Below are 15,509 nucleotides of genomic sequence, written 5' to 3'. Positions count from 1 at the left end.
TATAAAAATATACATGGATTCATTTTAATGGTTCCAATTATTTAATTAAAATTTAAAATATCTTCTTTCTTGATGTCAAGTATGTTCAAAGTTTAGAAAGTAAGTAAATTGAATGTGTAAATACAAAATCTACACCAAATTTTTTCTTGTAAATCCATTTGAAGACCTAAACAGAAAATAAGTTATCAATAAAAATAAATATTGCATTAAAATATTATCATATTTAAAGAATTTCTGAAATTACATAAGTATGCAAATATAGTTTTATAGATTTACTCTCATAAATTATATTCACTCTCGAACCCCGAAAATACATTGTTTCAATTTTTTTTTGTTCTTAATTCAATTTAGCCGATAACTTATTTACAAATATTATCTGTAGTCTGTCACGTTGATTTTAATTTACACGTAAATACCCATAATTATAGGCGAAAATATTTATATTTTTATATATGTATATAAAAGTATAATATAAAAGCTTCGCAGTAATTGTTCTACTACGAAACATAACAAGTGCTGGCACCGATAACATATAAGAATTCGTTCGTAAGGCAGCTGGCCAAAATAATGCCACAGGTGGCCATCGGCTGAATGCCTTACCGATGCAGCATAATATGTAGTACAATAATTCGGAATTTCTTCCGTACGTGCCAGTATTGTGCTACGGCAATAGTTTAATATCACACAGAATCCAAAACAAATACAATTTGCTGTAAACTATGATCCGTAGAAGTTTCACCCTTTTATATTTCGTTTTGTTTATACGAATCAATATTAGATTTATTATGATTAAAGTGAAAATGTCAATTAAAAAAAAAAAAAAATTAATAATGATAATAATTATTTACATTTATAATTTACTATGTAAATGCATGTTTATGCGTAATTTGACGATATTGTATTACACCCGTATCTATTATCTATTACGCAAGTCTTACCGAGTCCGAAAGATTAATAATTTATTGTATGGATGTGTCGCAGAGCTACTGGAGCTGATGGCAACGAAAAACTCTTGAAGATCGTGCCCGATTGGACGGAAGAGGCCGCCAACGATGATCATCTGTGGTCCGTGACGTCCCACAACGTAGACTTCTGCTACATCGGCGAGTCCGAATGCACGGTAAGTAAAATGTGCGGTCTCTTTTTTTTTTTTTTTCAAAAAACGATTACACCCATCACCACCGGCGTACGATTTCACAACACAATACTTGCTATTTATTAATTTATGTTATTAACGGAGCAATACACATAAATTATTGTACATTTTATCGCTGACCCATCAGCAGTGTCATTTTATGACGAATAATCCATAAATAATAATTTACTCCGATCGAAATGGTTTGCAAATTATTTTAATGTCCTCCACGCGGTTTCTCTAAAAACTTTTATGAATTGCACGCTCCGCATACGGTCGTCGTTCCCCGATGATTTTTTTTTTTTTATGATTTTGTGTTATTATACATTAATGAAAAACTTATGGCTATAAATAAAAATTATCATTTCTGGTGTAAAAATATTTCATAACTTTTATGACCTTATGAAGTATATATTTATATACATACATTCTATGTTATCTGTTATCAGAAACGACAGTGTTCCAACTGAAACCAACCGTGAACGAACTACAGAAAATTATGTACACATATACATATATCATAATAAAATTACTAATTGATATTTAGCAGTAGTATTCAATTATTATGAGTAAAAATATCGTACTCAGAGGTGGCCCCACCAGTTTAACTAACCGGAGTAATAATAAAAAAATTTTTTATAAAAAACAAGGGTGTAAAAATAGTTTTAATGAAGTACACACAATATAAATTGTATATATTGACATTTGTCTGCTCACTATTAACAAACACTGAAACTATTTATTTTTTCATCAACCACCATATAATAATCTATATTATTTAAAAACAAAAAAATAAATAAATGTATAGCTCTGTGTTTATTATATTTATATTACATAACAGTTTACAATAATATATCGTGCATAAACATTATACCAAATTTTGTCATTTTTTATTCAACTATTAACTCTCATATACAAGTTTCTGGGTAATTTATTCTAACAATAATTAAAAAAACCGTTTACAATTTCTCACGCACATTTATATGTACACAATGAGTTTTTGGAAAATGATATGCACATAATATATGATTATTTATCATTATTACTTTGTACACATCGCAAATTATGAGTGAAAACGTATACACGCAACGATTTTTTATTTTATTTTTGCTTTTGCTTTTATACTTTGCGGTTGACATCTGACTAATTTTATTTTTCCATTATATTCAAATAATTCTATTCTTATTTAAACTTAAAATATGTATAAAAAGAAGTATTTAATTTACCCAGCAGCATAATACTTTTACTCGGTAATTTATCTTAAATCATATTTGATTTCACCGACTTCTTATAAACATATTATGATTTTATTTATTGAAATTTTATTTTATTCCGTTAAATTTTCAATCAATGAAAGATTTTTTTTGCCTATTTATTCTGTTTCTGTAACTTTTTAAATCATAATTATATATTATTACCCCGAGATTTAATGTACATTTATTTTTATTTTTATTTTTTACCTCCTGATGTTAATGAATATCTTTTCCCAATGGAAATCAAACGCGACAATACTACTCCCGTAAATGGTTGTGGGAAATATAATTTGAAGGTCAGATAATATAAATATCTCAAATCAAAAGCTTGCAAAAATTAAAATTAATTCGTCTTACTTCCACTACGATATCTGAATAAAAGCTTTTTTGGTAATCACTGTTGCTTGAATCTACAATTCTCTTGAATACGAGGAAAGTTTTTACCACTTGTTAAATGGTGGAACCACTTTTAAGAAATGTGACAAATAAATATGTTCGTACGCTGAAAAAGCATTTTATGTAGTTCATAATTGTTAGCGTACGCAACTTATTTATTTGTGGGAAACTTTACTGATGGAAATACTTTATATTAATTATCTAATTTTAGTTAAATGTATCATTTATACGTAGGACGAGGACATTTTAATAAGTACATTGTTTTAGCAGAATGCTACAGATAAAACGACAATACTCGTATTATTTCTGGATTACCCCTGCTATAACGATGAACTATATACACGTTATGTTTGATACTATATTGTTTGTATTTTATAATTCTCAAAATCATTTGTATGGTTCATTTCGTGTGTCAACATTTATTTTTGGATCAACGAGCCTGGCTTGTTATTTTATAGCTATTGATGGCTTTTGTTAAGCAGTGAAAATATATCGATAAAATAAGTCTATATGAAATTGAGTTTTTATGGTTAGATGAACAAAGTAGAATAACAAACTTTGTAAAAATAAAAACATTTTCTTTAAATAACACATAAGTAAAAGTGACTACTATAAATACATTGTAATTTATACATAATTTTTATAAGATGTTTGTACTATTTTCAATATTTGTATAGTAAAAGGATCTTTGTTTAGTCAAAATCAATTGGTTTGATATTACTTGTATTACGTTTTAAATATAAATATGATACAATTTCGTTTTAGTCGTTATGTATGAGATATTATATGTAAGCAATGTCTTATTTTGTCCATGTGTATTTTTTTAATATTTACTACATTTCTCAATTACTACAGGATCAGGACTTAAGTTATACCAATTGAAAATAATATTATTGTTTGCCAGATTTTCTTTTTAATCATCTGAACTTATATTATTGAAATTCACTTAGTGCAATAGAATTTCTTCAATAATTCAAAACCTACCGATATGTAAATAGTATCGTATAAACCTAACCGAAAGTTTATTGTCATATCATTGATTTAAGTTAGTTTGGATAAAATAAGTGTTTTTCAAGTATGTCTATATTAATGTGCGTTTCATCTTCAATTTTCAATTCAACTTGTGTTTCAACATTAAATTAACCTTTCATCAATCGCATGCCCTTGTTAAGTGCATGGTTTTTTTCTGTTCATACTACGTTATCATTATGTAGACTTCAAGCCTGTTAATACAAATCATGACAAATTATTGAATACTTCTCGGTATTAATGCAGCGTACATAGCATAGCATCATGAATGCGAAAAAGAGGCATAAAAGAAACGTTCCTTCTGGTTTAAAAATTATTTAAAATGTTACAATTATGAAATTATAATTGATGTACAACTAGACGAAGACTTATTATTTAGAAATTTATGGTTGTAAACTTTTTATTTTCAAATTCATAGCTTGACATCTCATGTTATATTGTATGCTCAATGCGTAAATAGCATTTTTTAAATAAAAAAGCCGTTTAGATAATGGTGGCCAAAGTTCGCCCTTCGTCCCTTCGATTCTTGGATTGAAAAATGGTTATGGGAGTATTGAGTTTTAAAGAATTGATAACTTGGTTTTTTTAGTGAAACAATTGTGAGCAATGTTTTAGTATAAAAATTGTTGTTTATATATTTTATCATTTTTAGTCTAATTATCGGTAGGTTCTTTATATTTTCATCTTAATTAAAAATTTTTTGTTCGACGAAAGAGACGTATTTTTAACCAAATATTCAAAACATTTTGTTCTAAGGCCGGTTTACCGCAACAACTTATTGTACGTTTTACTGAACTTCTAAAATAGACAATAAAATATACATTTTATAAAATGTCTACACGGTTAAATTTTTACTAGGTTTTCTATCCCAGTTTTAACTATATTTCTCTTTACTCTTCACTAATTTTCAGTTATTTTAGTGATTTTTGACAATATGGAAGAAGCACTGTTGTGGTTTTTTTCATAATGTCCCTAATATGTGTACAATAGAATTTCCGTAGATCAGACATGTTCGCAAGAAAACAAAAAATAGCCCTCGAATCAAATTTTATATTATTTAATAGATAAATGGTATGATTAAATATGATACAATAATACATTATAAATATAAAAAAATAATAAAATTAAGTAATTAAAACTATATAATTTAGGAAAGAATTAAACCTAATAAGGACGAAAAGTTTTACAATTCATAAAACCTGTATTTACATGTAACGACTTGTCGTTCAACTTCGCATAAAATGAATGCGTAATAAAAAACCTAACGATATAGGTACTGTACACACACTCCGTTTTACTTGATGCGATTAGTCGTATTCGGTAAAACGTACAATAAATCGTTGCGTGTAAACTGGCCTTGTCTATATCCAAAGTTTCATTATAATTAGATGAACCAATTATTTAATCAACATTTATAGTTGAAAATAGATATAAAAACCGTAATTTCATAAATGTCGTTTAACAATTTACGCTTATAAAATTAAATCCTGACAAACGATTTTTGAAATTTTTTAATAGCATTAGGTGAGTATATGAGTAAGATATTTTTCATTTTTTAAGTTTTAATATCCAAACTAAAAATTGTATTCCAAACAATTTTTCAAATATGATGTATTTTTTATGTTCTATATTGAAACCAAAATTGTTTGATTTTTTTTTTTTTTTAATGTTGTTGAATATGGAAAAAATGTCTGTTATAGGTTTAAAGGTTCAAGTATCAATTAACTATATTCCTTTTGGAGTTATGATTAAGAAACTAAAATCTAAAAAGTGAAATTCTCGTTTACAGTGCATTTTTACTGTTTCTATTCCGTTTTTCGGCAATTATTCATGAAAAACACAAGATATTGAAAAAAACTACCTATCTAAAGTACCATCGTAGGCAATCTAAAAACCAACCTACCAACCTAAAAAATTTAAAAAGTTGCTAGATGAAACTTTTGGATTAGTATTATTATGCACAGTGTAAACACACTTAAATAAAATTTTAACTTTTAAAAAAATTAACATCGTTGTAAAACCATAAGATTCTTCGCTTCTAAAAAATGATAATTTTATAATATAAAATAATATAATATGAGTTTAACAATATACATCAGAATAATTGTATATGTTATCTTATCTAAATAAAAATAATTTTAAGTATCTTTTCATTTAATCTAAATAGATAAATAGTCTATCTGTGAATAGTCATCTAGATCAAGGGTCGGTAACCTTTTGCGACGGAAGAGCCAAAAATTACTTTAAACACAATTTTCCAAATTTTAAAGTACCACTACGAATTTTAATTTCGATGTAATAGTATTAACTTATAAATAAATAGCGCCCTTGAGCACGAAATAATATTTTTTCAAATAACATTATTATATTTTATTATATTATACTTTTATCAACAAATATATTTAAACAATTTAGCTATAATAATAAAATATTAAAGCTTTTAAAAAATAGATATTTACATCAATTTGAGTAATGGCTATCCATGTCTTTTGAAAGTTTGATAAATCTGGCTCATAACTTTTTATTTTAAATTTCAAGCATGGCTCTAATTTTTTATTTATTAGTTGGCTTCTTACTTTATTTTTTATTGTATTCATGCAAGAGAACCCAAGAAAAATAAAATTAATTATTGCTACACTCGGTTTATAATATATAATAGTAATTATCTGTTTTTCATCTAGATAATGTTTAGGTTATTTTTGTATAATATAGCATGCACAATAAATTGAACATAATATTAACCAACTTGGGAGCAGAGGCGGAACTAGGAATTTTTTCTTAGGAGAAATGTTGATATTACGCCCTATCATAGACCAAAAATCAAATACACTACCCTACAATTTTTTCCAATAACTATTATATATAGTATACAATCATACTAACTTATTTAATTTTAAATACATTATCGGTAACTGAGTTAAAAATATCAAACTAGTAGTCAATAATAGATTACAAACTACAAAAATTACACCCTCTGAAATGTAACGCTCGGTGATGAATCTTCGTATTCTTCCTCCTAATTCCACTACTGTTTGAAAATCTTTTATTTGATGCTTTTTTTTTTTTACATGTGACGTGCACTCGGTCGTGAAGCTCGTTATGTTGCCCGGCCTAGTAACAAAATTGACCTAGTCAGCGATGCATTTTGCATCTACACGCATTTTATTCGCTCAGTCGAATGTCACATGGTAGTTATAAATTCATAAACAGTCATCTTCATAAATAATCACATTCGGTAATTCCTTCACTTTCTAGCTCTTGATAAAATTCAACCGAAGGAACGTGTGTACCTCAACGTAAGATCTATTTCCTAATCAAAATCTACTTTTTATTTTCTATATTTAACTCATCTCCCAATAATCCATCAATATTGGAGGGCTTTATTAACGTAATTCTTGGAAAGTTGTTGTATCTTACAACTGCAGGTGAAGATGTCACTGAATTCACAACTACTTGTTACACAACACTCAGCAAGCGGTTTAGACGAGTACAGTACATATTAATAGTGCGAATAGTCACTCAACCCAATTTATTATAAACGATTACTATTCACTCGTTCACGCTTTTTACTCATCCGGTTAACCTAACTTTGAGTTTACTCTTTCAGTTGAGAGTTTTTCACATATATATATAAAGCATTATGGTATCAAAAAAAAGTTGAAATCAAACATGAAAATCAATAAACGTTAATTTTTAAATATCATTAAGTGAAACGGTACAATAAATGAATATTGTGACAAAAAAAAAAAAAGCAATTGAAAACAATAAAAGAACAAATTTAAAATATTTAAAATAATAAATATCTTGAATGAAATGTGATATTTAATGGTTATCGAATCATTAATTAATTCACGCTTAAAACTATTTAAATGTTTACATAAGGACAACATCATCTCAGTTGATCCAAAAAATATTTTAAATTCCTTCTTTAGACTCATTGTTATTTCATTGATTTTATTGTAATTACTTTGTCAGTTGTATTTTATATATTAAATTATTCATAAAGATTGTTTTTATTTTATATTTTGTTTATAAATGAATATAGAACACATTTATAAGAATAATAAATAAAAGAAAAAATCTTGAGTTATGATTTTATTGATTTTGTAAATACCTGGCGATGAATTTTGAATTCGAAAGTGATCGTATTCAAAAAATATAACACTCCAGTCAAAGCTTTTATTTATTTATAGAAACTATTTGTTCATTTATTTATAAATTAATTTACGAATATCAACCGTTTTATAATTTTTAATTTTAATTAAATTTTTTATTATTTTATTACTTATTTTTTTGTTTTTTTCTCGTTTTGTTCTTTTTTAAGTATATATGTAGTTGTCATTGTTGAGCTGTAATAAATTTAATATAGGGTATATTTTATAGAGAAAAAAAATAATAATAAAAAATAGTAAATCAACTGGATGCAATTTTTTTTTTTTGTGAAAAAGCACAACAGCAAAATTTAATTTTCCTAAATTACGATAATAACCAGTCTTAAATAAATATTTTTAATCGTCACATTTTAACTTAATATTATTTAACTGTACATAAGTTAAGGTTATTATAGTAAAAAATGTATCATTATATTATAATATATTGTGAGGCTCAAAAGATAATAGGATAACTAAAATTAATTATAAATCAAATTAAACGTGAAAAATAATTTCAAGAACATAATTCAAAAATTAATATTAAAATAAAAATTAAAAAAAATTATCTTTTATCACTTGATGGCTATTCTCTTAACATATTTTATGTTGTAATGTTTATTTTCCGAACGCAATATATGGACTTTTGCTTATTATGCATTGAAATATAAATTGTAAATAATAATAAAAAGTATATATATATATTAATTTTATTCCCAGATTTCCATATATTTTTGTCTATTACATATATCAGAATGCTTGTAAATTGACAAACTAATTAATGTATGATATTAAAAAAAAAATATTTATAATTTGTATAAATTATTTACATTTTATTAAACAAATTTCTTATTTATATATCTTGGCTTTATACTTTATTACATCATTTATATTTAAATAGTAACATGGTAATAGGTATAAATACTATAATCAATATGGGTTTTTGAGAATTATTTTAAATAAATTTACAATGTATTGAAAAAGTTTTGACCTGTAATTAATGTTAAATAACTTAATTTACTTAAAGAATTAATGAAAGAGGTAGAAAGAGGTAAATTTAATTAATGAAACGGCCAAGTCCTGCAAATTCCAGCTATAAAGTTTTTTTTTTTTTTTATCTAGTAGATACTTCTTAAGGCTGTATAAAACTTTTGTAAAACAATTTTTTGAATTTATGTGAATCTGTTCAAATATTTATATCTAAATTCCAAACAAATATGAAATAATATTACTTAGAATTAAACTTTTATTTTGATGAGTTATCAAAGACTTCTTAATGTTTAAATTTTTAATAGTTTTCAATTTTTAAAAATATATTTTAATATTTAAAACATATAAATGCTTAAATTTTCGATAATGGAAAATGTAAAAAAAATAACCTAACATATCAGTTTCCAATAACGAAAAGCTCAAATTATTTATAACGTTTAAATCCCCAAAAATAGTAAACGTAAACACTGTATTATGTTATAGTTCCCAATAATGACAAACAAAATAAAACCATTAACGTTTTGACGTTTGAACAACTTTTTTTTCCTGTAATTCAAGCCCTGCTAAATAGCACGCTACTATTATTAGCCTTGCTCTTGGATTACTTAAGACTGTATACGTCATCGTATCCACATAATTTGTACATAAATGATATATGCTAAATCTAAGGTAAATTGCCTAATATATTTTGTATTTTACATTTTCTAATAATAAAAAACCAATTTAACCACGTTTTTTGAGAAATTGAAATTTGTAACGGTAACCAAAAATTTAATTTTTGTTTTATTGTGAAAAAATAATATTATTTATAAAACACATTGATCCTCGAAACATCGAAGTCAACCAAATTTGATTCTTCGATAACGCGTTTATAAAGCTCTTTATTATACTTTTATACCTATATAAATACGAGGTTATTTTTAACACAAGCTATTTCATTGTTTTATAAAATATTTATATAATAAGCATGTTTCAATGTTGAAAATATGCCTCTTTTATCTTAAGTGCATGCTTCTATATTTTTAAAATATTGTACATTTAGAATATTCAATGCATCTAGTTATAACAAATACATTATTTTATGTATTATATCCTTTTCTATATTATGGCTACCGAATTTATTAATTTTTCGATCGTAACTCTGTAATACGTAATACAATCTATATGTACAAAATAATATCCTATTTATAAACAAAATTATAATAAGCTATTTATTATTCACATAGAATGTAATAATAAAAAATATAGCAATTCAGACCTATAAAAAAAAAATTGTCTACGCTTTACGAACCATTTGAGCTTTTACCATAATTACTTCGTTCCATCGGCATCCACCATAGATGTTGATTCCCATTTAACTGCAGTTTCTTCTAACAGCTCTTTACGTTGTGTTTCCATTATCGCCGTGGTTTTCTTCTAAAGGCATTTTCCCTCTCTTGGATATCTCTGTCGTTGATGTTTTTATTAATTTCACTTTAGTTCACACATGTAATCGGCTCATTCAACTTATATTTTTTTATTTATGTTTGATACATAAAATGTAATTATAAAATCAAATTCCGATCAAAACTTAAAAATGCACATTAAATATAAATGCGTTTGAATAACGATGAACTGTTTATTAGATATCTAGCTGAGAAATCTACGAAATAATAGTTAAAGAAACGTATTATAAACTTGAATGATACTATTATTTGTAAATTATAATATTATTAGTGTATATGAATTTTTTTATAACAGTTGTACTGTATATACAATGTCAATTTTCCTTTCTAACTCTAACCAGTAAAGACTATGGTTTGATTCAGAGGGTCACAGAACATTTTTTTCTATTCCATTGAAATATAATGAATAAAATGAATTTGAAACATCAAGTTCATTTTTGATACAATCAATTTTCCAATTATGTTGATACGTGTGTTGAAAACCATTTTATATTTTCTGACAAGCTAAAAACGCATTCGATCGTTGATATATCATTAATATTTAATACTTCTTCCACTGTTATAAAAATATTAAGACATCGTAATAAAATGAACTGTCTATAAAATAAATGTGTTTTTGTTGCAAGCAGTGCAAGCTTACACAAAAAAAAAGTTGTTATAAGGGTTCTCAAGTGGTTCTTATTTGTGATAATAATCCTTTAAACTTATTTTGATGAACATAATGGACAATTTTATAGTGTTATCTAGTTTAAACGAAAAACGTAAAGTGAATCTTAAATGAAAGACCTCGAGTATATACGTTTTTATGTATTAGTAGATAGTGCGGTTGTTGAATAAAAAATATTGTTTATTGATACATCATGAAAAAAGCGTACTTTTTAAAATTAACCTCTTAATTTATTTATATAAACAATGTTATCGATTAAAGCGTTATAGAATATTTTGCAAATTCAACTTAACGAAAAAAATCAACTTGTTTCTTAGGTTTTAAATAAAAGTTTTTTTTAGCCAGTTTGTAGTTATCACCAAGCATTAACATTGTTAATTCCCATTCAAAATTGGTAGAATAATGAAAAAAAAAACATTTAGTTCAACTCCAATGACTAAAATATATCAATACATACATCAGATCAATTAGGAAATCTGTAGATTTGTAGGTACTTTGAAATTTCATAAATATGTACTGTAAAATCTAAAATGTGCATAATGTTGCATTCGTAAACATTACACTTGAATATCTAAGCAAAATAGGAAAAATAACAAAATGTTTTTCCTTTTTTTTCTTAAAATGTTTGTAATACATAGTTAATAACTTATTGCAAATTATTTTTTTTTAATAAACTCCTCTTTATAATTTAATCATAGATACCTTCACCTATACTGTAATAGTTTTTTTACATACCTACTCAACATTTCAATTTTAGATTTAATATCATCTGATACAATTATTTACCTCAAGTAATATATGTAATTTAATGGAAGTAGAGGGACTTAAATTTCAAAAAATACTCTGAGTACTTACTACTAAAATACTCATAACTGTTTCCATTGACTATTAGTATATATATTGTGAAACACTTAACTGAATTAAATCAATAAATAAATAATACATGCATTTAAACAACAAATCGAATATTTCCATAAGTATTTTATATAATAATATAACTATTTCCGTAATATGATCAATTGTTTTGATTTAAACCACAATCCATGTTATTCAATTTTATGTTCTTTTCAGAACAAAGAACGTCTTAAACTTTTAAGGAAAGCATACAATTATTATTGTTAAGTATATTTTCAGATTTTATTTATTTAACCGTTTTCATGGCTATATTTTTAAAGCGTGTCCAATAATTTAATATAATTACAGTTATTAATGTATATCTGACTATCATCTTTCGAGGAGCAGGGGTAATGAAAAATAATAGTAAATACATCAATTTCCAAGTAATATAGGTAGTTATGTTTAAAAAAAATAATTTTTCTTTGACCTATTGTTACGTGTAGTACCAAAATGCAACCCAAAAAGAAACTTATTTTATTGCAAAAAAAATGCCTTCGACGAAAAATGTCGAGAATGTTATTTTACTATTGTTATTATTATTTTTTATTATCATTGTTGTGTTCAACCAAAATGAAAAAAAACAGTTGGTAAACTAATTAATTGTAAGCGCATAAGGCATAACAACATAATATTTGTTTTTAAGCATTATTATTTTTAAAATATTCACAATGGTTTTTTACAATAATATTCGATGGGCTTTAACATAAAATTGTGATCAAAATCGTATAGGCTATCGAAACAGACTTGTAGAGCAAAAAAAAAAAATTAGTGGCTTTCGACTTTGTCATACATTTTACTATAGATATAGGATATAGTTGTAATATTATTTATACATTATTTTACATCATAATCTATTCTAATGGATAAATTATATTATTTGTGAATTTATTCATTTACTTCAATCTACATTAAAAACTATTCAATTATGTTACCACTGTTTGGGTTTTATTTTGTCAGATGCTAATAAATATTAAAATATCATTAAATATATCATTGTATTTTCTTGAAAACCAACTTTAATAATTGAATCGGTATTTACAAGGAAAAATAATGAAATACCTTATTTCTTCAAATAATTCAGTGATCTATACCTATTTAATGAATCAAAAAATAATATGCTATTTCTTCAACAATGTCTCAGATTTATTTTCGGAAAAATAATAATAACAAATTGATAAAATCAGTTAAATTTTATCAGTTTAATAATAAATTGCTATTTATTGATCTTAATAATTGCAGTGGAAAATTAGAAGAAAAAAACCCGTTAATTACTAAGTAAATTTTGATAACTAAATACATTTCTTGAAAAACAGAAGAAAGAGTTGAGATCGTTATTATTTAGGTTATCTTTTCTTTACTTTTATCGTGCTAAAATATTTGAAAAGCATAAATTGTATGTTAATTTTACCATGTATAACATAGAAATTTAAAATTTAATAACCACCAATTTTACTTGAGTCTAAAAGTGATTAGAATAATTATGCATAATATTTATTTCTTATTAATTTTTTTTATTAAATTAAATTTTGCATAATATCAGTTGAGCGCCAACTTTTCAGATAAAATTTACTTGTGTTACTTCAATGTATTTGCTACCATATATTCATGAATATATGGCTTAGTCTTATTACATATTTTAATAGGTACCACCTATACTATGAAAATATATTTTTATGTATCTACCCACTGCACCATCCTGAATTATATATTGGATACCATATTTATATATATTATACGAACAACCATAGCCTTGACCCAAAGGGTTTTTTTAATTTTAATATTTAACGTGGGTATATTATTATTTTTTTATACTTTTTTAATTTCTATCTGTTTGAATTATTTACTTACTTTCCCTACTATTTTCTTTTCCGTGAATATAGTTTGTTTGCGAATAAAAAAGCAAATGTTTTAATATTTATACGAACAAAAACCGATCGATTTCAAATCAATTTTCGAATTTCCTATTTAATAGATGAAACTACCTCAACCCTTTAGCACAATGCAATATGAACATTAATTGATTAGATATTATATTGTGTATAATAGTTATAATAATCAATCTATTGCATATGCCACGTTTCCGTTCCGTAAAATGTACCAGGGTAAACGGGACGACGACGATGAAAGATGATTGTTCGTAAAATATACCCGCGTGAATCCAACAAACACACCTCTACCGTGTCCACGCGTATATACTCATATACATTATATAGTATACTTTATCGTACTTACATGTAACGTTGGTGACAGCTTAATCATCATTTAAAGCATGGGGCTCGCGGTTTTTACAATTATATCGTGCACTCGACTACCGTCCTGTAATTATTCATTATCCCTAATCCTTGACCAGATAAATATTATAATATAAAATTAATATACGTTAAATAACATAGCATTCATATTTTTCTTCGCAAACAACTAGAGGTGAATAAAGCATAATGTTAAAACCTTAATGTTTATTTGAAATTATTATTATATTTAATTATGTATAACCTAATAGTTAAACGTGCACACATCCAGCAGTATTTAATGCCATGTTATTATAAAATAAAAATAAAAATAAAATTTTCCATCCATTGGAATGAAATTATGTACATTTTGGTGTGTTTAATTATGAATATGATTGCTAACATGTTTTATCACTTTCGATCAATAAAAGTTACACAACATTATTATTTTGTTCGGTGCATGTTTGAAGTGCAAATAATATCTTGATTTGATTGGATGTCGCATTAAATATTGCACAACATACTTCAATTTATCAAGAGAAAATTATTGCTCCCATGGATAAAATCACGTTAATAACTTAATCGATATGATTGAAGATTTTTTTTGATTTTTACTTTTTTGATTAATCTAACTATAAAAGTTGATTTTAAAATAAAATTACGAGTATGATATCATTAACTATGAAATATTCATATATTACATTTTAACATATTATTAAACATTCAAACAATTTATTAAGCATTTTTTAATGCGTACCGTACAAATTATATCAATATATGTGAAGTATATGATATACAAATAAAAGTTTATGCCTGGAGTTTTAATTTATAAGTAAATATTTATATAGAGGGTGTTTTTATACTTGGCGACGTTTCTTTCAATCAAAACAAGTAATAAATATTTACACCTACTTACATTTTTATATCTTATATTATATTTTTATTGATTCACTTGGTTATTATTCTTGGAGTATTAATCACAATACAATATTATATTTATTTTATTTATCTCAAAAACTATTAATAATTATTTTTATTAATTTATAAACTTAAATTTACATGTTTTTTTAATAGTATAAACTTATTATTCAAGATTATTCAAACTCAGTGATTTATAACATATAATACTGTACGTCTAGTTGCAATCCTTTATATCAAGAACCTATTGTAATAATGATTTGTTTTTCTATTCTCAAGTACAGTTCACTTTCTCTATAAAAACTATACTTATTTTTCTAAGTTATTTTTTTGGAGATTATTAAGTAATACAATTTTTAAAAATTTTCTATGATAACTCCTAAAGAATTCATTACTAAAATAT

The 15,509-nt window shown here is 25.0% G+C and overlaps 1 protein-coding gene across 4 annotated transcripts in view; it reads left to right on the top strand.

Moving 5' to 3' along the window:
• LOC112684159 (eye-specific diacylglycerol kinase) overlaps window positions 1-15,509 on the top strand; it is a 156,913-nt gene that overhangs the window by 64,308 nt on the left and 77,096 nt on the right. For all 4 annotated transcript variants that reach the window (XM_025555530.1, XM_025555538.1, XM_025555517.1 and 1 more), the window contains one exon: window positions 982-1,120. In XM_025555530.1, coding sequence (XP_025411315.1) covers window positions 982-1,120 — 139 coding nt within the window. The remainder of the gene's footprint in view (window positions 1-981; window positions 1,121-15,509) is intronic.

Source organism: Sipha flava, unplaced genomic scaffold (assembly GCF_003268045.1).
Source record: "Sipha flava isolate LNK unplaced genomic scaffold, YSA_version1 104_pilon_pilon, whole genome shotgun sequence".
Taxonomy (NCBI): Eukaryota; Metazoa; Arthropoda; class Insecta; order Hemiptera; family Aphididae; genus Sipha; species Sipha flava.
The sequence above is the reverse complement of the archived record's forward strand: the minus strand, read 5'-3'. Positions and strand labels throughout refer to the sequence as shown.